This window comes from Chiloscyllium plagiosum, chromosome 38 (assembly GCF_004010195.1).
Source record: "Chiloscyllium plagiosum isolate BGI_BamShark_2017 chromosome 38, ASM401019v2, whole genome shotgun sequence".
In the NCBI taxonomy this organism is placed as follows: domain Eukaryota; kingdom Metazoa; phylum Chordata; class Chondrichthyes; order Orectolobiformes; family Hemiscylliidae; genus Chiloscyllium; species Chiloscyllium plagiosum.
The window spans coordinates 16,198,206-16,223,211 of record NC_057747.1 but is presented as its reverse complement, the minus strand read 5'-3'; the positions used below and the strand labels follow the sequence as shown (position 1 = coordinate 16,223,211).

The 25,006-nt window shown below is 41.9% G+C and overlaps 1 protein-coding gene across 36 annotated transcripts in view; it reads left to right on the top strand.

The window, feature by feature from the left end:
* Positions 1-25,006, top strand: part of kcnma1a (potassium large conductance calcium-activated channel, subfamily M, alpha member 1a) — an 847,042-nt gene that overhangs the window by 613,147 nt on the left and 208,889 nt on the right. For all 36 annotated transcript variants that reach the window (XM_043678944.1, XM_043678947.1, XM_043678946.1 and 33 more), the window contains 4 exons: positions 1,842-1,947; positions 5,229-5,311; positions 12,237-12,306; positions 16,197-16,352. In XM_043678944.1, coding sequence (XP_043534879.1) covers positions 1,842-1,947; positions 5,229-5,311; positions 12,237-12,306; positions 16,197-16,352 — 415 coding nt within the window. The remainder of the gene's footprint in view (positions 1-1,841; positions 1,948-5,228; positions 5,312-12,236; positions 12,307-16,196; positions 16,353-25,006) is intronic.

The window sequence follows — 25,006 nt, the reverse complement described above, 5'->3', positions numbered from 1 at the left end:
ATTTGATCTGACTGCACCTCAGCTCTACATTGCTGTCTACTATCAATAACCTTTCAGGACTTATATATATTTTTTAAAAGATCCCTGTATTAATGTTCCCAGTTTCCATCTCTTTAACGATTTGTGCCGTTCTCCAGCTGAAGACTTGGCCAGTCATTTCCTTGTATCCCTGAGACTTGGCAGATGTGATGGTAAAACAGCCGAGGATACCGTGATTACCCGATTCCATGTGGGCTATGGGGAGGGGACTTACCCCAGTCCACAGTGGCACCAAGAGGTCAGTCTGTAATCCAGGGCTCTGCAAGAAGGGAACCCTGAAATGCAAACTTTTATCTGCCATCTTGGTGACACTGCTCATCAATTCCCAACACGTGTGCCTTGTGTTGAGCGAGACTGCAGGCTTAGAAAGAAAATGCTTCTTGCTGTCATTGTGAGGCTCCAAGTTTTAATTGCAGGCTCTTTGTCGTATTTGGCTAGCAGAGTCTCTCATGAATGTTTCAAGGAGCTGATGAAATGTGTCAAGATGTTACTTTTGATCACTGTTAAGTACATTCTTCACAGGTCCCAAAACACAGAGAGAGGATGGAAAATTAAACCAATCCACCTGAAATGAATGTATTCTCGAGAAGCAAATTTTTATTGAAGTCATGTCTTTGTCTTTGTAAAACCCATGAGGGTTTGTGGAGGACACTTTCTATTGTTTTTCCCTGGGAAGAAGGCCCTGTTTTAGCCCACTCCCTAACCTGGTCTCCTTGTACTGTACTCATGATTTCACTATTGACAGTGTCAGAGCCGGAAAATATTCTTCATAGAAAGGTCGTAAAACCTTTTGTTAGCAATAATGCTTGAAGTCAGTGGGTTATCAGAACCTGCTGTGATTGGATTGAGAGATTTTGATAAAGTAGATAGCAGGACATGGTAAGCAAGAAGCCAGGCCAGGCGGGATTGTATTTCTGATGTAGCAAGTTATGAGCAGGAATGCATTGCCTGAGAGAGTATTGGAAGTAGATGCAATAGTAATTTTCCAAATGGGATAGACACATGCTCAGAAAGGTAAACATTACAAAGATATGGGGAAGGAGCAAGGAACTGAGATTACTTGGTTGCTCCTTCAGAAATTTAGCTCAGACACAACGGGCTGTGATCTTCTGATTATATAATTATCTCATATACCATTCAAATATGATCCTATGTTCTATTAGGTCTCCAGTTGTGTGGCTTATATGAAAGGTTCATTACACCATCACCTGTGCTATGCAAGGTGTGGTTGGTAGATCCAAGTTGCTCTGCTAGCTACGAGTTGCCTAGTGACAAAATCATTCTGCTTTTCAAATAGAGTTTGATTTGTAGGACAAATAACCTTATTCCGAACATTAAAAATAGCCCAACACTGTATTTCACCACCCAGCAACCTTTGAAATGTTGTTCTGCATTGGGTCCAATCAACAATAACTTGCATTTATATAGCACCTTTAAATAATAAAATGTCTAAAGGCGTTGCTAGGAAGAACGATGTAATAATGGGACACATAATGAAATTAAAACAGGTAAATAAAACCTTGGTCAAAGAGATAAATGTTTGAAAAGCATGAGTCTTGCTAATGGAAGTAGAGCCAGAGTCTCAACTCTCAATCTCAGTAACACTGGGGTTTGGATCAGTGAGGTAATCTCTAGGTTAAATTGTCACTTCTTATTAGGTTCAACCAAAATTGATTTGTATTAACATTATTATAATAACATATAATCTGTTATCACTGGTTGTATTTCTCTTGTCTAACTTATGCCTGTGTTTTGTTTAAAGAATTGCTGCTGACTGTTTCAATTTGTCTTTGTCTCCCCAGTATTTCCCCTAACCTTGAGCTCGAAGCCCTTTTTAAAAGACATTTTACTCAGGTGGAATTCTTCCAAGGTTCTGTCCTGAACCCTCACGATCTAGCCAGAGTCAAGGTAATCCTGTATCCTTTTTCTGACTTTACTGCCTTGAGTGCTTTGATATGATGAATTCTTATATCTCAGTCAGGGCAGTAAAGTTTGGTTAAACTCAGAAAAGGTTCACCCCAACCCCAACCCCGGTTTTGAATTTATCAGCTGCTCTTTTTCAAACACACTGTGAGTGGATGCGTTTTTTTGTTTTGTTTAGAAACCTGCATCTCATTTAGTGTAAGAAAATCCACGCGGCATGTGAAATGCAGTGAAACAGAACCCAGGATCATATAGCGGCAAACATGAGGATCAATAGCACAGCCGCTGTCTATTGATGTCTATATGACACCCAGAGGCTATTGGGATTGGAAATTCTTGAAGCTGACTGTAGTTATTCCTGCTGACTATGCCTGCGTGCAATAATAGCAAGTTACACAATGCTGCCTGGTGTTTCAGGCATATATCTCTACCCTCAGGATTTTCAGAGCATCCAAAGGCACAAATTACTGACCGTGGCTCAGAGAAGGCAGGATTCAGACATCTCATGGCATGCCCTCTTAAATTTATTTCCCTCAGCCTTCAACTTAAGATTGAGGAAAGACAGATTAAGGAAAAAGTATGTACATTTTGAAAGCCTCTCGCAACAATTCACTACATATGGGAATGAAACTCCAAAGTTTCAGTTTCTAAAGAAGCAGAGTTCCATTGCTGGATCATACATCCTGTCCTTCACAGAGTCTTACTTCTCCAAGTATCAGATGGAGCTTCCTCCAGACCTTTCTGAGTAAACTCTATAATTTCATGAAACTCAAAACTGATGATAAATCAATTGCGGCATGGTGGCTCAGTGGTTAGCACTGCTGCCTCACAGCACCAGGGACCTGGGTTCGATTCCCACCTCGGGCGACTGTCTGTGTGAAGTTTGCACTTTCTCCCCGTGTCTGTGTAAGGTTGCTTGGTTTCCTCCCACAAACCAAAAGATGTGTAGGTGAGGTGAATTGGCTGTGCTAAATTGCCCATAGTGTTCAGGAATGTGTTGCTTAGATGCATTAGTCAGTGGAAATGTAGTGTGGGTGGGATACTCTTTGGCATGTTGGTGTGGACTTGTTGGGCCAAAAGGGCCTGTTTCCACACTGTAGGGATCCTAATTCTAAAAAAAAGTTCAAGAGATTTATGTTGATTCGCAACTCACGGCATACCAGCTCCCTCATGAGCTGCTGCATTATTTACACACTAATAACAATTTGTTCATTAAACTCAGTTATTTTTGCAGCCAATTCTGGACCAATATAAACTCTAGGTAATTGGATGTCATGGCGTCCATCTATTGGTAATAATAATAATATACCCTTGATTTCTCTTCGGCTGATCCTGGGTTCTGTCTCTCAGCATGTTATTTACTTGATACCTGTGGCTTTGGAGTTGTGTTAACATTGAGTCCAGGTTGGTGTGAAATCCAAATCTTGTCCCTGAGTGATGGAAGGATCCTGAAATGTCTCTCAGAACGTCTTGACCAATGGCTAATGAACACAGATCCAAAGAACAAAACTGCAAACATCCTGAGAGAAATTACGATGAATTTGGGCAATTTTATTTAGAGCTCCGGTATTGGTGACCAAGTGAGTCTGTCATACTAGTGTACCAGACAGTGCCTTTCCTTCATTTACTTGGCTGGAGCTCAGTAAGAATTGGGTATTCTGGTAATATCTTTGCAGAACAAAAATACCCATATGTACAGCATTGAGTCTGGTACAGTAGTCAAACTAGTTTAATGTGTTTGGGTTTACACATAGATATACGAATGGCCATACTTCTCACACAATTTAAACATGTACAAAATATTCTGAATGTACATACATACGTTTCCTATCTTGCATCTGCTAACAAATAAACGTTAACCCTCGGTTTTGTATTCCTAAAGGTATTTTTCCTTTCCTGACAAACCTGTGGGTGCTTCATACTGTCCTGGGCCTGTGTCAGCCCAAAGTATCGCCTTTTTCCTTTCTCCAGCTGTCTCATTGACAGCTGCATTATCAGCATCATGAGGATATTCTTAACATTGAAAAATCTCTCTGGTTGCTCAGCATATGCACCCAAAAGACGTTCAACCATGGCTGTACTCCCCCAGCCACCCAATTGATGCAGCCGTTTTTGAAGGCAAGTCCACCTGTGTACCACACAATTTTATCGTGACTGATGTTTAAGGCTTTCTATTACAGAGAGAGCTCTCTTAAGTTCCTCTGGAGGTTTGTGATTAGTTTGTCCAACCCAAGTTTGTTTGGACAGGGAAACCATAATCTCACCCTTCGTGTGGGACTGTGACATTATTGCAGTTTAAGAGTAGTCATGGAGTTTGGAACAAAAATAAAACTAGTTTAGTTCGATTTGGTTTTGGCATTCTATACATGTCCATGCATATACACATATACACATGACCACAAGAGGGTGCTATTAGAACTCTGTATGTAGATGTCTTTTCCCTGTGAATACTAAATACCAACACGACTGAAAATGTAAAATGATGTACAACAAGCTTTTCTGATTGGTGAATTCCTTAACTAAGTTTGAAAGTGTAATAAATGAGTGTTCAATTAGGCCAAACCACTGAGTAAACAACAATTTCAGCCAATTAGAATTCTCTCTGCTTTTTATTCATTTACATAACGTGCAAACATCATTATCTACTGCTGCCAAGTCATTTTTACAACCCAGCAGAGACTTCTCGATGTCCAAGGTGAGTCAGTAATGGCTGTCTGTACAAGCACCATTCTAAACACCCCTCTCTGTGAAGAAGTCCCCCAGCTTTCATTTACCCCTTTAGACCAACCAATGCCATGCATTCTGTTGGCTAAATTATCTACAAAGGCCACAGGGTTACAACTTGATTCCCCGTTAGGTGCTGCAGCCTACCAATAAGCAGCAGCAGTAAGACACTGGTGTGTGTGTGTTGAATGAGTGTTTTTCTGCTGTAATATGAGGAACCGGATTTCTCAGGATATGAATGATCCTCTGTGAAGAACCCAAGATTTCTAATTTGTAAATGGCGTTTCGTTTTAGCATTTCATAAATATGATTGGTCAGGATAACATATCATTTTCACTGTTTCTTTCATGCAGCTTTCAAAACTTGGCAAATAAGGGAGTGGTTGTAATTAAGCTCTATCTTAAATTTTATTAGATGTGTACAATCTAGTTAAGTCAGATGTTTTGAATATCAGTTCATTGAATTGTGTTTGAGTTTGATTTGTTGAGTTTTCCTTCTGATCCATGCCTTTCATTGGCTTTTCATGTTTTGCCGTGTCTCAGATAGAGTCATCAGATGCCTGTCTAATTCTGGCAAACAAATACTGTCCCGATCCTGACGCTGAAGATGCCTCCAATATTATGAGGTAAGGGTGGAGGATGGAACATTACTACTGAGCGTAACCTCATACCTTCTAGAGGGATAAGGCCAAAGAGGGTGTCCAGAAGTTCTGAATGCAACTTGTCCCATTGTGTGTGCTGCACTCACGGTTTGTGTGTAAGAATTCAAGGTGTTTTATGCACAACAGAATGGTGTTCAGCCCTGTGAGCCAATCCCTTTTTATGAACAGCCACTACCCACCTTCATCGGTATGCCTCAGACTTGGAGTTAGCTTCCAATTAAACACGTTGTTCCTCAATACTGGCTTCCTTGGGTAACCTGTTCTCCTTATATTGACCTTGTGATGAAAAGTTACGTTGACTTTTTTCACGTCTCCCAAGTTTCCTGATATTTAACTGGATCCATGGATTTGAACTTTTCGCAAAGATGGATACGTTGTGATACTTCCCTTCATATGACATGGCCCATTGGAAAATTTCACAACAAAATCTTCTTCAAAACTAACTTCAATTTTCTAACGTCAGGAATAGTTTTCATTGCTCTCTTTGAAGGACAGCAATTTAATTAAGATCAGCACCACCAACATGGGGAACTAAGGAGCAACTGCAGCCTAATGAAGCAGAATGGAATATGTTGGGTTGATAGGGTGAAATGTGTTGGTGGGGAGGAGCGATGGGGTGGGGGTGGACAGTCTCATGTAGAGTGAAAATATCAGCATAGAGCTGGACTGAGTAACCTGTGGTCTGTTGTACATTCAAAGTATTTCAACACAAAGGTAAATGGGATGGGCAAATTATGGTGCTACTCAGAGATGGACGGGCTATTGGGACCTCAATATGTAGGAATAGGGGGGGAGCAGGTGACAGTCCAGCTATTGGGTGGGAAGAGGAGGTGGGCAGACAAGAAGCGAGGGAGATGCTTCAGTTTCTGCCTCACAGATGTCATCCAGAATGGTCCTTACAATTGCAAATAATATCACACTATTGAAGAGAGAGAGACTTTATAAACATCACTTGATGTTTTAACAAGGGCAATCTACCTGACATCATCTGTTTTACACCACTGAAATAAAATGATCTCCATTGTGTTTCCATCTAAGATAAGCAGCACTGACTTTTACATTCTGTTCAAGCCTAATGTTAACACAGACAAAAGCCTGCGTTTCCTGAAAAGATTTTTGTTAAGTGCTTTTGTGTGTTGTGTTTTAAAATGTCATTTGTTTAGTGGTTTGTTTGAGGGGGTATAATTGTGTGTTCTCAGGTTTGGATCTAACTGTGTTGTGGTGCACAAAGAAATCATCACAAATGTATTACCTGGGGTCAGGACTTTTATTTCTGTACAGAAAATGACACTGAATATCTATCACGCTCAGCTGTCTGACACCAGCAGACAGCAGTGAAGGAGGTGAGACTCCAGCAGACAGCAGTGAGTGCAATGTGACACCAGCAGACAGCAGTGCAGGACCCGTGACACCAGCAGACAGCAGTGAGGGAGGTGTGATACCAGCAGACAGCAGTGAGGGGAATGTGATACCAGCAGACAGCAGTGCAGGACCCGTGACACCAGCAGACAGCAGTGTGGGAGGTGTGACACCAGCAGACAGCAGTGAGGGAGGTGAGACTCCAGCAGACAGCAGTGAGTGCAATGTGACACCAGCAGACAGCAGTGCGGGACCTGTGACACCAGCAGACAGCAGTGAGGGATGTGTGATACCAGCAGACAGCAGTGAGGGGAATGTGATACCAGCAGACAGCAGTGAGGCCCCTCTGACACCAGCAGACAGCAGTGAGGGGAACGTGGCACCAGCAGACAGCAGTGAGGGATGTGTAACACCAGCAGACAGCAGTGAAGGGAACATAACATGAGGAGACAGCAGTGAGGGGAACGTGACACCAGCAGACAGCAGTGAGGGATGTGCAACACCAGCAGATAACAGTGAGGGGATCATGACTCCAGCAGACAGCAGTGAAGGGAATGTGACACCAGCATGACAGCAGTGAGGGGAACGTGACACCAGCAGACAGCAGTGAGGGATGTGTAACACCAGCAGATAGCAGTGAGGGGATCGTGACTCCAGCAGACAGCAGTGAGGAATGTGTAACACCAGCAGATAGCAGTGAGGGGATCGTGACTCCAGCAGACAGCAGTGAAGGGAATGTGACACCAGCATGACAGTTGTTTCTGTCATGACTAGGGACTATTAGTATCTGTTACAAATCATGTAGGAGTATGGAAAGCATTTGTTTGTTTATTATTCCTGCATCTGAACAAAAGTCTTTTACAGACTATTTTTCAACTGGGATTTTGAAAAGTTTTGCTGCAGGAAATGTACAGCCAAATAAAATAGATAGACACAATCTGGAAAGTATATATCATCTCAAGTACTTTATTAAAAGCATTGACAGTCTTCATTATTGTTGTGACTACAACATATATTACAATGAAAGCCAGGAAGGTGCTGGGCATTGCTACAAAGATGTGGCCTAGTTACATCAGAGACCTGGATATCCTGTCTTACCCACTTGTGAAAACTGCCTTATAACCGATCGCTGACTGCTCGGTGAAGATCAATAGTCTGGTCAGATGAGGAATAATGCTAATTCTCTGACGGAAGGGTACCATAAGAAATAAAATTTAAGAGATGCAACTCCTGTTCACAGGAGGTAGCAGGAAAAAATTGAGTGTTGAAATCCCTTGGAGGTGTCACACACTGATAATTCCAAAAAAAAATTATTGGGCCAATGTTTCCTGCCTGTCTCTTGTTGCTCCTTGATCCGAGTGGGTCCATTTCAGAGGGCAGTTAAAAGTCAACATATGGGTCTGGATGCACGTGTAAGATTGGATAAGGATAGCAGGTTTGTTTCCCTAAAGGACATTAGAGAATCAGATGGGTTTTTACAACATTTAGCATGGTCGCCATTAGGCTAATGTTGTCTTTATTACAGATATTGATTGAATTCAAACTTCACCATCGCCAACGGTGGCATTTGAACTCATGCCCCGGAAAATGAGCCTGAGCTTCTGGATTATTAGGGCTTGTGACATTATCACTGCCTCCCCTTAGCAACCCTGGACTAGCAACTCGGGCCAGTGTTCTGAGGACATGGATTTGAATCCCACCAAAGCAGAGTGTGACATTCCATTTAAAGATAACATCTGGAGTAAAAAGTTAGCTTAATGGTGATCATGTAACCGCTGCCAGTTGTTGTAAAAATCCTTTTCTAAAATTTCAAAACGATACTTTATTCATAAATAAAACATATATATACGTAATCGCTAAAGCAGTTTGGTTCAGTGCTGTCTTTGGAGAAACAGACAAATATTGGAGTTTGACTTTCCTGACAATTCCAAACCCGTTTCTTACTTATGCAAGATACTATTTATATATATTTGAGGCACTGGGGAAGTCCAATAACTGAATGGACCCCCATTGTACTTTGGCTGAAAGGCCTCAGACAGTGAGCTTTCCCACGATGCCTTGGCAGCAGCTGCCCCAGTCTTTAGTGTGTCCCTGGGCACATGGTCCTGGACTGGGGAATGTCTGCAATGCTCAGTCGAGGTCAATTCCTTGCTCTGGAAGACAAGCAGGTTTCAGGCAGACCAAAGAGTGTCTTTTACTGAGTTGATTGTCCTCCAGGCATGGTTGATGCTTGTCTTCGTGTGCGTCCCGGAAAACAGACCGTAGAGCACAGAGTCCATCATCACAGAGCAGTTCAGGATGCACCTCGACAAAAACCATTGCATCTTCCTCCAGACTTCCTTTACAAAGGCACCTTCAGAAGGAGGTGTATGACAGTCTCTACTCCCCACTCTGTCCGACACCCACTTCATGGGCTGTGTACAGTGGCGCTGAGAGTCTGGGCGTACATGAAGGATTTCACACCACCAGCCAAGCGATGTCTTAGTGCTTATTGGAGACTTCTGGTGAGTTGCTGTAAAATCCATCTGGTTCATTCATGTCCTATAGGGAAGGAAATGTGCTGTCCTTACATAGTCTGACCTATATGTGACTCCAGACCCATACAATGTGGTTGACTGCAAAGTGCACTTTGGGCAATTTGGGATGTAATAAATGCTGGCCTAGCCAATTCAGCTCATATCCCAAGAAATAATTAACTTAAAAAATCTATAACTTTGCCAGAAGTATCCATATGTAAATACACTTTGTACTGAGGTTGCAGTTGCACCATGGGGAAAAAAAGAGAAATTGACTTATTTTTTTGTCCAGCTTTGCTCTGGTGTGTTTAAAACTATGTTGTGTAATTCAACATACAACTAGCAGGGACTGAATAATCCCAAAGGTACTGTAATGGTTGGCTCCCATTGAGATGCGCAGCACAGAAACAGACCATTCTATCCAACTCATCCATGCTGATCAGATATCCTAAATTAATCTAGTCTCATTTGCCAGCACTTGGCCCATATCACTCTAAACCCTTCCTATTCATATACCCATCCGGATGCCTTTTAAATATTGTAATTACCAGCATCCACCATTTCCTCTGGCAGCTCATTCCTTATATGCACCACCCACTGCATAACATTTGCCCCTGAGGTTTCTTTTATATCTTTCCCCTCTTACCCTAAACTTATGCCCTCTACTCTGGACTTCCAAACCCAGGGAAAAGACCTTGTCTATTTATCCTATCCATGCCCCTCATGATTTTATAAACCTCTATAAGGTCACCCTTCATCCTCCAATGCTCCAGGGACAACAGCCCCAGCCTATTCAACCTCTCCCTGTAGCTCAGACCTGTAGCACAGGAGTTGGGAGGTCATGTTGCGGCTGTATAGGACATTGGTAGGCCACTGTTGGAATATTGCATGCAATTCTGGTCTCCTTCTATCGGAAAGATGTTGTGAAACTTGAAAGGGTTCAGAAAAGATTTACAAGGATGTTGCCAGGGTTGGAGGATCTGAGCTACAGGGAGAGGCTGAACAGGCTGGGGCTGTTTTCCCTGTAGCATCGGAGGCTGAGGGGTGACCTTATAGAGGTTTACAAAATTAGGAGAGGCATGGATAGGATAAATAGGCCTGGCAGGTGGGACTAGATTGGGTTGGGATATCTGGTCGGCATGGACAGGTTGGACCAAAGGGTCTGTTTCCATGCTGTACGACTCTATGACTCTATGATTGGACTTTACCATCTTCTCCACGACCGATGTTCAACTTACAGGTGTATAATTCCGTTTTCTCTCGAGCTCCCTTTTTAATAGTGGGGTTGTATTCATTATTATTCAATCTGTAGGAACTATTTCAGTGTCTAAAGCATCTTGGAAGAAAAACACCACTATTTCCAAGGCCACCTCCTTAAGTACTTTGGGATATAGATTATCAGATCCTGGGGATTTATTAGCTTTCAATTTTATCAATTTTTGCAGCTCCCTTTTTTTGCCAAAGGATCATTGCAGTAAAAGGTTAAAGGCATGCTCTCTGAATAGAGAAACGATTGGTGGTGATTTATCCTGAGGGTCACCATACCTCTGGCAATGGGAGAGATTAAGAAGGAGAGACCTTCAGTGGTAAGCTCAGCCAGTGTGGGTATTAAACCCATGCTGTTACATCCAGCCAACTGAGTTAACCGACCCCCCGATTAATCAATGGAATCTCCTGACAACACTGGCTCGACAGCCAAGATAGCAGCCACCCAATGTTTCATGGCAATAATATATACTGCCAGGGAAATAGTCAGACCTGTCGGTGTGCTATATTAGGGTGTGCACAAGTCTTTTCATTTTGGAGAATAGATTATGCACGGTCTATGTGAAATTCCCAATATGCTAGGTTTAAGCATCTCTGTGGTCTTGAACCATTGTGCACAATTTCACTGGAAGGCTTTGTTTTTAAAAAAAAATTCATGATACATGGATATTATTACCATTTGCTGCTTATGCCTAACTATCTTTGAGAATGTGGTGTTGAGGCATCTGAATGGCTCGTTCAGTTTTTTCAGATGCAACTACATTGCTATGGGTCTGGAGTAATATTTAGGATGAACCAAATTAGAACAGCACAGATTTTCTTCATTAAAGGACATCAGTGAACTAAATGCATTTTTCTAGCTATCCTGTTGTTACATAAACACAGTTACTGGAATAGCATTATATTTCCAGATTTATATAAATTCTCCAGGTGTAACGTGGTGACCTAAGGGGCAACTTTTCACACACAGGGTGGTACGCATATGGAATGAGCTGCCAGAGGAAGTGGTGGAAGCTGGTACAATTGCAACATTTAAAAGGCATTTGGATGGGTATATGAATAGGAAGGGTTTGAAGGGATATGGGCCGGGTGATGGCAGGTGGGACTAGATTGGGTTGGGATATCTGGTCGGTATGGACGGGTTGGACGAAAAGGTCTGTTTCCATGCTATATATCTATGACCTCCAATTTTGGTGTCATGTGCAAACTTACTAACTATACCTCTTATGCTCACATACAAATCATTTCTATGAATGACGAAAAGCAGTGGATCCAGCACCGATCCAATCCTCGTGGTACACCACTGGTCACAGGCCTCCAGTCTGAAAAGCAATCCGCCACCACCACCCTCTGTTTTCTATCTTTGAGCCAATTCTGTATCCAAATGGTTAGTTCTCCCTGTATTCCGTGTGATCTAACCTTGCTAACTAGTCTCCCATGAGGAACCTGCAGAGGAACAGTCGGTTGTGGTCTTATTGTTGAGCAGGCTCAAGAGCCCTACGGTCTATTCCTGGTCTATACCTTGTTTTCTTCATTATAAGTAAAGGGACAAGTGGAGTATATTCATTTTTTAAATTAAGCATTTCTATAAGTTTTTCTTGAATCTAATCCTGCAAATGCAAAATTGAGGTAACACTGCTTACTTCTTTGCTGCCTTGCAATTGTATTATTTGTAACTGTTCAGGAGATTGCCTCCTATTTGCCTAAAAAGGTCCAGTCTAATTAATAATTTTGCTTTTTTGTTTCAGGGTAATATCTATCAAAAATTACAATCCAAAGATAAGAATTATAACACAGATGTTACAGTATCATAACAAGGTCAGAATCTTCTTTTATTGACTATAGAATGCTGTTTTGATTACTCTCTTGAATAATCTCATCATTTGAGAGGGCTGCAGATATTGACTGACTCTTGAGTCCAAACCCTGTGTCTCAATTGCAAAGTCTTAGGGTTAGTGCAGAGGTTCTACCATTTGTTTTCAACAAGGGAATGGCACGCTGCCGGTTGATGAGACAATCCTTGCAGCACAGTCAAGGCCGTTCAGCTTATTGTGGTCATACTAGCATCGTGAAAGAGCCATCCAGTTGGTTCCCAATATCGCCGCCACCCCCAGCCCTGGGAAAGCTCTGTGTATCTCTGTATAGTCTTCTATGCTTCACCCAGGTTTTCATGCATTTGCCCCAGTCAGCCTCCACTGCTCTCCAAGGTAGAGCGATAGTCAGGTTGAAATCTTGGAGTAGAAGGTTCAATATTGAAGATATAAGCAATGACCCTGGGGCAGGTGGGTTCGCTGCCTTGGATAGGGGATTCCTGCTCCATTTGACTGACAAGCAGTCCTCATCTCTCCTCAGCTGCCCAGTTAAATCCAGAGGACAGTTATAAAAGGGAGGCAGCCCCCCTCATTATAATTTTGAAATGAACTTCCTGCTTCCGAAACCAGTTTGCCTGTGAAAATTTCCTCATCCTACCTGACGCCCCTGAATTTGAGATAAAATTCTCACAAACTCCATTGCCTACACAAAACTCCGTCTCCTGAACTTCAAATCCTGAAGAGGGGTAAGTTGAAGGAAATCACAGCTGCCAAGTTTGAGGGACAAGCGGGATGCTACTGGTTGAGAAAGGCAGGGATATCAGGAAGACTGAAGGAGAAGTGGGCTAGGATCTCTTGTTGCCTGTGGTGTCATTCCCTGGGGAGAATCAGAAGACAAACAAACAACAAGACTGAATAGTCTAACGGAAAATGACTTGCTCTATGTATGTTCAGTATCGTTTTCTTTCTCCAGACTGAAAGCATGGCATGTGGCATTGAAACAGAGAGATATTTGATATTGTGTGCCTGTGCCAGCAATATCGCAACCTGATTTGGATCCAAGCTGCAGACTTGCAGCAGATGTTTCTGCTCCTCACATTTTCCCCTCTGTCTTGCTAATGCAGGATTTCTTTGGACTGATGGAAAAAAATACATTTAAATGACATATTTTTGTAGAAAGCATAGAATGTGACCAGAAGAAGCACAAGGCTAGTGTCACTTAAGGAGAGCTTGGTGTTCAGTTTGTTTTCAGGAAGTATTTTTAACACAGCCCTTGCACTGGCCTCCCTGGGAATCTTACTGCACAGGAGTCCAAGCTGCTGTCAATAGCAGTTGCTCCTCTCTGTGGTCACTACCTGGAACTGCAGAGGGTGAAACTTGTCCCCTATCATGGTATCTTGCTGTTTTTGAAGGAAGAATAAGCATTGAGGACCTAATTTTGAAACAGAGTTTCCTTTCCCCTTGATTTAGTTCGTTAGAGGTTTAGTGTGAGGAACCTGGGCAATCTTTTACTTTCCTTGCAAGGAGAGTCATGGAATCCCTACTGTGGAAACAGGCCATTCAGCCCATTGAGTCCACACTAACCCTCCAAAGATATCCCACCATTCACGGGTCATTTTGAGGAACACTTCTTCACACAAAAGGAAGTGGGACAGTGGAACTTACTTCAATCCTAAAAAATACAGTGTAGAGGCAGTGGGTTCAATTGGAAATCCCAGATTTGATTTTGATGATTTCCACTAGGCTGTCTTATTAAGGGTTACAGTATCAATGCAGTTGAATGGACTTAAAATACAGTTAAGTCACAGTTTAGTTGAATGGCTTAACAAGGCTTAAGGTGCCAAGGACTTTGTCCTCTCTGTTTTCTCTCGCAAATGACTGAACATCCGAGATCATTGTACCAGGCACTAAATCCATTCTTAGTTTCGCAGTTCAAAGTATCTTGAATGTTTCTGCGCCATCTATCACTCCTGGTGTAAGCCTTCGCCATCCACTGGTGCTGATGGCATAGTGATATTGTAACTGGACTAGTAATCCAGAGACATAAGTAATATTCTGGGGACCTTGGTTCAAATCCCACATCTGCAGATGGTGATAGTTGAATTCAATCTGGAATTAAAAGACTAATGACCATGAAGCCATTGTCATAGAAACCCCTCTAATTCTTATCTGGTCTGGCCTACGTCTGACTCCAAACACACAGCAGTGGGATTGACACTTGACTGCCCTCTGCACTAGAACCACTGACTTCATTACAACCTTGGGTCGAACATGAACAAAAGAGACAAATTTCAGCAGTGAGGTGAGATTGACTGCCGTTGACATCAACATCACATTTGACCAAGTATGGCATCAAGGGTCCGTAACGAAACTCAAATCGGGGAAAACTATCTGCTAATTGGAGTCATACCTGGCACAAAAGGCTGTTGTGGTTGTTGGAGGTCAGTCATCTTAGCTCAGGACATCACTCAGCGCAGTATTTTATCCCCAGCCACTTTCAATACTTCATCAATGACCTTTCCTGCACCACGAAATAAGAATTGGGGATGTTTGCTGATGATTGCATAAATTGAGCACCATTCATACCACCTCAGATAGTAAAGCAGCCGATGTCCAAATGCAGCAAGACCTGGATGCAAAGCAGATTTGGCTGACAGGTGAAAAGCAACTTTGGAAGAATTCTGAGCAATCGTCCCATGTTCCCATGAGCATTCTGTTTCAAAGAGGGTTGTGCAGCTCGGCACTAGCTTAATAGGTAATGGTACGGTCTGACGTGGTAATGGTAGATGAGACTTCAGGTTCATTTTCTCATATGTTTTGTATTAGCTGAACACAGCTGAAGCAACAGTCAAGGAATTGTACTTAGCCCTAGTGACCCTAAGGCAAAGAAGGGGGAAAAGAATTAGCCAGACTTCCTATTCCTCATGACTACCCCTCTCCTTCCCATGTACCTCCCTCATCCTGTGCCCTCAATAGAAAGTGTACGTGTGGGTGTGGGGTGATGACGGAATATGTTTGGCCATTAAACACAGTATGGTTACATAACCTACTGACATTTGCTGTCTGAGTGAAGAAGGGCCAATTCAGTGAGGTATTCTTCCCTAGTCCTCTCCAGAGGGGCAGTCAATGGTGAGAGTATACATTGCTCTTTGTTAACACGTTTGTGATTCCCACCGTGCAGGAATGTTTGCTGCCCCTAGAAGTACGGGGAAGGAAGTTGCTCAGGAATCAAATTTGAAAAATAATCAAGCAGACTGTCCTACTTCTCCAGTTCCAAAACCAATCAATTGATTTGATTTTTAACAGAATTTTCACTTCAATGATTAAGATCTGTTTAGTTTGAAATGTTGCTGCCATTTTTTTCTTGCATGTGTATTTAAAATGACAATAAAGTACATCTCTTCAAATTCAGGATTCTCACACCTGTAAAATGTCAGCTAGCAAAATGCAGCACTGACAGCCCAGGCACAAGGTGGGGAAGGGAGGCCGCTTGTATCGGGTGTATGTTCCACGCTTGCTATTGGAAAGGCTGCAGCTGCTCTTGTTTTTGTAGTTCATTACAGAACAGAAATGCTACACTGGCACCTCTGCATGAACAATATAAAAATAAAACAAAATGTTTAACCAACGATATTGGAAAGGTATGAAAGGCCCGAGGGAGCTCGCTCTGAATGGGCAACAGATGTGAATCCAGATTGAAGTCCAGTGTGTTTGCTGCACACTGCTGCATTGCCACCCTATTGTTTGGGGTTCCCAGGGAAAATAAAGGAGACAGTTAGTTCAAACTTTTCGTGATGCACTGCATACATTTTCATGCTGTATGGGATGGGGGGGTGCAGTATGAGCAGAATTGAATTTGTACACTTCTCTTTTATTTTTGCTCTCCTCTGCTATCAGGCCCATCTGCTGAACATACCCAGCTGGAATTGGCGGGAAGGGGATGATGCAATCTGCCTAGCTGAACTGAAGCTGGGTTTTATAGCTCAAAGCTGCCTGGCTCCAGGCCTCTCTACAATGCTGGCCAATCTCTTCTCCATGAGATCGTTCATCAAGGTATTGTACTGTCTCTTCATATTAAGCCTGAGAAAACATTCATTCTACTTGTCATTCTTTTGAAAAAAAAGCATATATCTTGAAGGAAAAATACAAAAAGATGGAAGATGTTGCCATGTTTTACTTTGTGTTTAACAGCAGGTGTCCCCCACATACCACAGTTTTTAATGTGTGCCAGCGCTTCAGTAATTCAAATGGAGTGTGAATCTGATGTTGCTTTCTTGGGCTTGAATTTAGTTAAACTAACTGTGCACAGGTTATATATTTGGTGCAGTGTTTAAAATGTGATTGCTGCCAAACACATAGAATGCTAAGCTGTTAAGAGGTGAAACCCAGATGGGTTTTTTGATTGCAAGCTGTATATATACAAGAGTCTGCATTGCCAATTGACTCCTCTATCATTTCCACCAAAATGTGTGGCATCAGCAAGGGGCTACTTTCTGCCATTTCTTGTCTACAAAACTACCATCGCAGTTTTTTTTCCCTGTACAGGTAAATGCTTGTGGTGCATGGATGATTAACGATGCACTGCTGCATCCACTTCCTCCCAAAAATATAGGCTAACAGGTTGTATCTACTTCTGAGGCCAAAGTTGGTGGGTTCAACTCCCACTCCAGAGACTTGAGTCCACCAATCTAATTCAGCACTTGGGAGCAGTGCCAAAGAAACGTTGCACTGTTAGGGGTCCAATCCTTTGGATGCCACATTAAGAGGTCCTGTCTTCTCTCTGAAATGGTGCTTAATTATTTCAAAGAAGAGAAGCTAAGATAACTCTCTGATTCTAGGTATTATTCATCCTTCAGTCAACAGCAATAGAACAGACTATCTGCTCTTATCATATTGTTTGTAGGAGTTTGCTACATGTAATTAGCTGCTATGCTTTCTATATAATGTGTCTTGGGGCATCCAGAGTTTGTGGAGACACAGTATTAATGCAAGTATGCTTTTCTTTCTATGATTTTTTTTCCCAGTGCTCTTGATGACAGCATGAGAACAGAGGTTATGTTCAAGATGTAATGGCATTTTAGAACATAGCCCCTTGATGTTGCATCGGGCTGTGAAACCAATCTGAATCCCATCTCACCTACCCTGTTCCATTATCACCCATATGTCTATCCAATGACCAGTTAATTGCCCTTAAAGTTGGTGAGTCTACTACAGTCGCAGACAGGCCGATACATGCCCCTGTTACTCTCTGAGTAAAGAAACTACCTCTGATATCTGTCCTAAATCTATCACCCCTCAATTTAAAGCTACATCCCCTGTGTTAGCCTTCGCGATCAGAGGAAAAAGGCTCTCACTGTCCACCCTATTTAACCGTCTGATTATCTTGTATGTCTCAATTAAGTCACCTCTCAACATTCTTCTCTCTAACAAAAACAGCTTAAGTTCCTCAGCCTTTCCTCCTTCCCTCCATTATCAGGCAACATCCTAGTAAATCTCCTCTGAACTCTCTCCAAAGCTTCCACATCTTTCCTATAATGCAGTGACCAGAACTATACACAATACTCCAAGTGCGGCCGCACCAGAGTTTTGTACAACTGCAGCATGACCTCATGGCTCCAAAAACTCAATCTGTCTACTAATAAAAGCTAACACACCATATGCCTTCTTAACAACCCTATCAACCTGGGTGGCAACTTTCAGGGATCTATGTACATGGACACTGAGATGTCTCTGTTCATCTAGACTGACAAGAATCTTACCATTAGCCTAGTACTATGCATTCCTGTTATTCCTCCCAAAGTGAATTACCTCACACCTTTCTGCATTAAACTCCATTTGCCACTCTCAGCCCAGCTCTGCAGCTTATCTATATCCCTCTGTAACCTGCAACATCCTTCGGCACTATCCACAACCCCATTGACCTTAGTGTCATCCACAAATTTACTAACCCATCCTTCTACGCCCTTATCCAGGTCATTTATAAAAATGACAAACAGCAGTGGCCCCAAAACAGATCCTTGTGGTACACCACTAGTAACTGATCTCCAGGATGAACATTTTCCGTCAACCACCACCCTCTGTCTTCTTTCAGCTAGCCAATTTCTGATCCAAACCGCTAAATCGCCCTCAATCCCATAATTCCATATTTTCTGCAATAGCCTACCGTGGGGAACCTTATCAAATGCCTTACCAAAATTCATATGTGCCTCATCAACTACTTTACCCTCGACAACCTGTTTGATCACCTTCTCAAAGAACTCAATTAGGTTTGTGAGGCATGACCTATCCTTCACAAAACTGTCTTGACTATCTCTAATCAACTTATTCCTCTCTAGATGATTATAAATCCTATCTCTCATAACCTTTGCCAACGCTTTACCCACAACTGAAGTAAGACTCACTGGTCTATAATTACCAGGCTTGTCTCCACTTCCCTTCTTGAACAAGATCCTCCAGTCTTCTGGTACTATTCCTGGAGACAATGATGACATAAAGATCAAAGCCAAAGGCTCTACAGTCTCCTCCCTGGCTTCCCAGAGAATCCTAGGATAAATCCCATCTGACCCAGAGGACTTATCTATTTTCAGAATTGCTAACTCTACCTCCTTGTGAACCTCAATCCCATCTAGTCTACTAGCCTGTATCTCAGTATTCTCCTCGACAATATTGTCTATTTACAGTGTGAATACTGATGAAAATGTTCATTTAGCACTTCCCCTATCTCCTCTGACTCAATGCACACTTCCCACTACTATCCTTGATTGGTCCTAATCTTACTCTAGTCATTCTTTTATTCCTGATATACCTATAGAAAGCCTTAGATTTTTCCTTGATCCTATCTGCCAACAACTTTTCATGTCCTCTCCAGGCTCTTCTTAGCTCTCTCTTTAGGTCCTTCCTGGCTAATTTGTAACTTTCAAGTGCTGTAACTGAGCCTTCATGTCTCATCCAAGCCTCCTCCTTTCTCTTAACAATAAAAACGTTTTGTGGCGTTCCTGACCATGTGACTGAAACATGTCATAGTGTGAAACCTGTAAACTGCAGGCATTGTTGGCTGAGTGAGGAAAATGAAAAAAGCTCAATGCCACCGTATTCTCAAAATCTCCTTGAATATGTCATCAGTTTGATATCCCACACAAATGGATGGAATTTCATTGTGCCTTGCCTTGAAATAGGCAATCGTTCTTTACATTATGATTGAAAAGTTGTGACTAAAAGCTGATGGTATCCTTGTCTATGAGTGTCTTGTCACACAAAGATAAATTTTGCAAAATTATCACATTGAGAGGCATAGGGATAAAATGGAACTTCACTGAGATCACAAAATGGGTGCTAACTAATTGTCCACCAATGGGCAGGTTATTTTTTATTTCAAAAATCTACTTTATTCATATGTTATAGAGTCATAGAGATGTACAGCATGGAAACAGACCCTTTGTCCATGCTGCCTAGATATCCAACCCAATCTAGTCCCACCTGCCAGCACCCGGCCCATATCCCTCCAAACCCTTCCTATTCATATCCCCATCCAACTGCCTCTTAAATGTTGCAATTGTACCAGCCTCCACCACTTCCTCTGGCAGCTCATTCCATACCCGAACCACCCTCTGTGTGAAAAAGTTGCCCTGTGGGTCTCTTTTATATCTTTTCCCTCTCACCCTAACCTATGCCCTCTAGTTCTGGATTCCCCGACCCCAGGGAAAAGACTTTGCCTATTTACCCTATCTCTGCCCCTCATAATTTTGTAAACCTCTATAAGGTCACCCCTCAGCCTCCGACGCTCCAGGAAAAACTGCCCTCGCCTGTTCAGCCTCTCCCTATAGCTCAAATCCTCGAATCCTGGCAACATCCTTGTAAATCTTTCTGAACCCTTTCAAGTTTGTAATATATATCATGGTCAAAAATGTGTTTCAGTTCTGTACAGTAGCATATGAAGCTTGACTCTATCCAATAAACAAACCAAAGGCTTCTCTTAGTTGTACAAGACTATATTTACATGCATTTGAGGCAGCAGAAGGGTCCGATAACTGATTGGACCACCATTTAACTTTGGCAGAAAGGCCTCAGACATTGGTCTTTCCCCACTGCGCCTTGGCAGCAGCAGTCCCAAGCTTTAGTGCTTCCCTCAGCTCAAAGTCCTGGATCTTGGAATATGTCAATCTGCAACATTCAACTCCTTGCTGTAGAAGACCAATAAGTTTCAGGCAGACCAAAGAGCATCTTTCACCAAGCTGATGGTCCTGCAGGTACAGTTGATGCGTCAGTGTGCGTCCTGGGGAGCAGACCGTAGAGCAGACTCACATGTCATGGAGCTGTTCAGGACGAACATCGACAAAAGCCACTCAATCTTTCTCCAGACTTCCTTTACAAAGGCAATAGACAGGCATGTGTCAACCCGTTCAGTTGAGGCTTTGCAGATTGAAGTGTATGCCACTGTGTGACGTAACCCTGCTTTATATGCAATGACCAAATTCTTCAAAGAATTTATATGGAGCCCATGACCACTGGAAATGCTTCACTGCCAATGAATTAGTTTGAAGTATTGTTTAATTCTCTTATAAGTCAATGGAATTTCAGATAAGGTGGGTCTGTAAAGGGTGGAAAATTTGCTTCCACTTTGTAGCTCTACCAGAGTTGAATTGGTCCTATAATATGGTATGACACATCAGTGCTGTATGGAGGTAGGTTTGCATTACTGGAGGCATTTAAGTGAGATTGTTAAACAGAGATTCCGACTGCCTCTTCAGGCAGATCTGAAAGATGATTGCCTTGTGGCCTTGCTAACTTTTGTTGTTCAACCAATACCACCAAAATAGTCTCCTCGCTCATTACTGTTTGTGAGATTTCATGGTGTGCAGGTCAGCTGCCTCATGTTCAAAATAATTTATTGGCAATGAAGCCTTTTAATCCTCCTGAATCATGAAAGGCTCAATGTAAATGTCAGCTTGTCTGAGTTTAATAGATTTTGTTACTGTGCTTGGTATCCATGTTAGCAGTTGCACAGAAGGGACCTTCTGATGCTCAGTACCACATATTAGCATGTGTTTCAATCTGCAAAACCATGTTAGAGTCAATCTGGCATGTAGTTTGTGCTTGCTCAATTGTGGGAGGAATCATTAAGAAGTTCAGGATGACATGACCCAGTAATGAGCAAATTTCAGCAATATTTGTATTGTCAGGGATTGAAATACCTTTTATGAGATTCCTTATTGTATTCCCATTGAAGGATGCACCTTTATTCTTTATTTGTTTCATAAAATGTGGTCTCCAGTACAGCATCTTCATCCGTGCCATAAAGACAGTAGCGTATTTTCAGTATCTCATGAGACACAGACTTGACATTGGTGCTTTCTGGCACACTTACAGCTGTACCTCATTCGCTGTGGCCGAATACGACAGTGAACAAACAGTTGAGAGGAAAATAGAACATGTATATGTGATAGAAATAAACATCGATGGAATTAGAAGCAGTACTAGAAGGTGTATAAATACTGGCAGAGGCTAATTAGGCTGAGTGGCATTTTTTTTAAAAAGTAGATTTTATGTAAAACTGTAAAATTCATTGACACTTTGGATTTGTCAGCAATATAGCCACATCAGTTAAATCACATATAGAACCTCATGTAATGTGATTAAAATATTTTCAAAAGCCTGACAGATCCTGCCCAAAGTAATCTGTTGCTCATAAAAATGAATGTTTAGAGGACCACCAATTGTGGACTGTTGGAAGAACTTAGTGGATGTCATTTATGGTGTGGGCTCTGTTGAAAGTCATTTATCAAACCACCCTAACCTTGTAGCCTTGACAGATAGTGTATTCCATAGAAATAAATAGGCTGAGATTTTAAAAGTCTGAGCTACATATAAGATGGTTAAACATACCATAATGCATTTATAATGATTCTTGAACATCTTTGATTCATGTGCTACTCTCCTGTGTTTATAAGCAATAAAGGTTGGTTCTTTTGTATGCAGTCTCTAGCTATCAGCAGTATGCCACTGGAGGTATTCTGACACAGCTTTCAAGATACTCAGCTAGCATTATATAAGGTTTCCAATGTGAAACTCAGGCCGCCAGTTTATAGTTCTGTCCTGAGGAAGCAAAGCAGGAGTTTTAGTACAATACAGGTTGATACATTTCTGATAATATCATTGCATTTGCTACTGCTGTTTAATCTATGTGCATTACACTGCTGGCTTTCACACAGTGCCTGCATTTCAAAACATGATATGAAGCTGACAAACTCTTGGTAGTAGATTAGAATGGTGCTGGAAAAGCACAGCAGGTCAGGCAGCATCCGAGGAACAGGAAAATCGACGTTTCGGGCAAAAGCCCTTCATCAGGAATAGAGTCAGGGTGCCTGCAGAGTGGAAAGTTAAATGAGAGGGGGGTGGGGGTGGGGAGAAAGTAGCATAGAATACAATAGGTGAATGGGGATGGGGATGGTAGTACACAAGCCTAGCATTTCAGGCTGGTAGAGGTTTACAATGCTTATTGTTAAATCTTCGTGACCATTTCACTAATGTTGAAGTTCCAAGGTTTATACCAACCCGGAATTCAAACTGGAAACAATCTCTACATGTCATGTGAAAAATAGCAAGATGTCAGCCTTGGCTCTGAAGTTAGCACTTTCCACTTGGTCAGCAGGTTGTTGGTTCAAGCTCTGACCCAAGCATATAAATTAGGTTAGGATTCAAGTGCAGTATTGAGGGAGTGTTGCACAGTCTTGGATTAAAATGATAATCGAAGCCACGTCTGGTCTCTTAAATAATGTAAAAATGTTTAATGATAATTTTCAAGGAAATGCAGAAGAATTCTCTTTGGTACCCTGGCCAATATCTCAATCATTGCCATCAAAATATAGGTGATCAAGTCATTATCTCATTGCTGTGCAAATATTGGCTGCTATATTTACTACATTGGAAATGAATCTTCAGTTCTGAAATATTTCATTCGCACTAAGCTCTTTTGGGCCATTTGGAGGCCATGAATGGCTATATAAATGCAAGTTCTAAAATGTTGGTAAATTGTGTGTGTTGTGGATGCTCGCAATACTAATGGAGCCAGCCAGCTGGAGCAAAAGGATGGATCAAGTTATGCTTCAAATTTCAGTTAGTTGCAAGGCGTACTCCATTAGTACTAAACTTTCCACTCAGACCAGATCATATCTCAACTGAAATACAAGGATATCAGTTCTTGCAGCATAAGAGACCACAAATAATGAAATGTGGCAGCAATTTGGAGCACTTGTAGTTTGGAGGGTGAACAATGAAATTGTTGAAGGATTCCGTTCTAAACATGAAGTCCAACGAGAAAAGTGGCATCAGATGGCGAAAGAAGATCAAGTATGGTATCGAGACTTACACTTGCAGTATTTGTATCTTTAGTGTGTAGCATTTGAAGATAAGTAAGATGAGTGAAAAAGAGATAAAATGTGAGGTATTCCATGCAGTATCAAGTTTGTGGATACTAGTGGGAAAGGTGTCAAGGTAACAATAATTGTGAGACAGGTTTGCTGTTACTGTAACCTTCAATTATTTATGGATCTAGATGTTCCTTGGCATCAGAAAGACAATTTAAGGATTCTTTAAAAAGTGACGCTTCAGATTTGGAGCCACCTTGACCATAGAGGATCTGGAATATAGGATTTTAATAAAACACGTGAATTACCCTATTGATTTGTTTCTGGGACAGTAACAGAGATGTCAGGGCACCAGCATCTGTCTCATTTGCCAGGTGCCAGTATTCTCTGAATTGTTGTTGTATACCCTTGTGTAATGTACAACAGCTGTTCCAGGGTCTCAGTCTGATACTATTGCAATAGGAATTGAGACATGCTGTGTGGTGAGCAATTCACTGGCTCCTGGTCACGGAGCCCCACAAAATTGCACCAGCCTTTCCATCCACGTAACAAACTGTGCATTCAAAAGGTAAAGCAATGGCAAAGGCAAATCAGGGATACTACACCCTCACAATTGAAAAAGGTCGATGAGAAATATGTGCGGATTTGTAATATTTTTGAGAGATAAAGGAATACCTCTGCCTGCAAGTTTTCCTCCAAGCCCCACACTGTGCTGATTTGAAATTATATCATTATTCCTTTGCTGCTGCTAAGTCAAAATCTTCCTTCTTAATAATGTGTACCTATGTTACAAGGGCAATAATGGCTCACCACCACCTTTTTAAGGACATGTAGGAATGGGCAACAAATCTTGGCCCCCTGCCTACATCCCATGAACAAATAAAAACAAACATAAGAGATAAAACAGGACATTTCATTCCAATTCTGACTTGGAGCTAGTTCAGGAAGTTCTTGTTTCCACCACCCACCCTCCTCTCACGCTTTGCTTACAGTTTCAATTATTTTTTAAAACTTATTTTTAAACCCCCAATCACCAAGGCAGTGACTCACATTTTGGGTTTTGTGCTGTTACTGCTGATTACCCTCCCATACCTTGTCCAAATGAATTTAGAGTTTTAGAATCCCTCCAGCGCGGAAACAGGTCCTTTGGCCCAATGAGTCCACACTGACTCTCCAAAGAGTTTCCCAGCCAAACTCTTTACGACTTATTTACCCTGACTAATACACCTAACCTACACATCCCTGAACATTATGGGCAATTTAGCATGGCCAGTTCACCTAACCTGCACATCTTTGGATTGTGAGAGGAAATCCACGCAGACACAGAGAGCATGTGCAAACTCC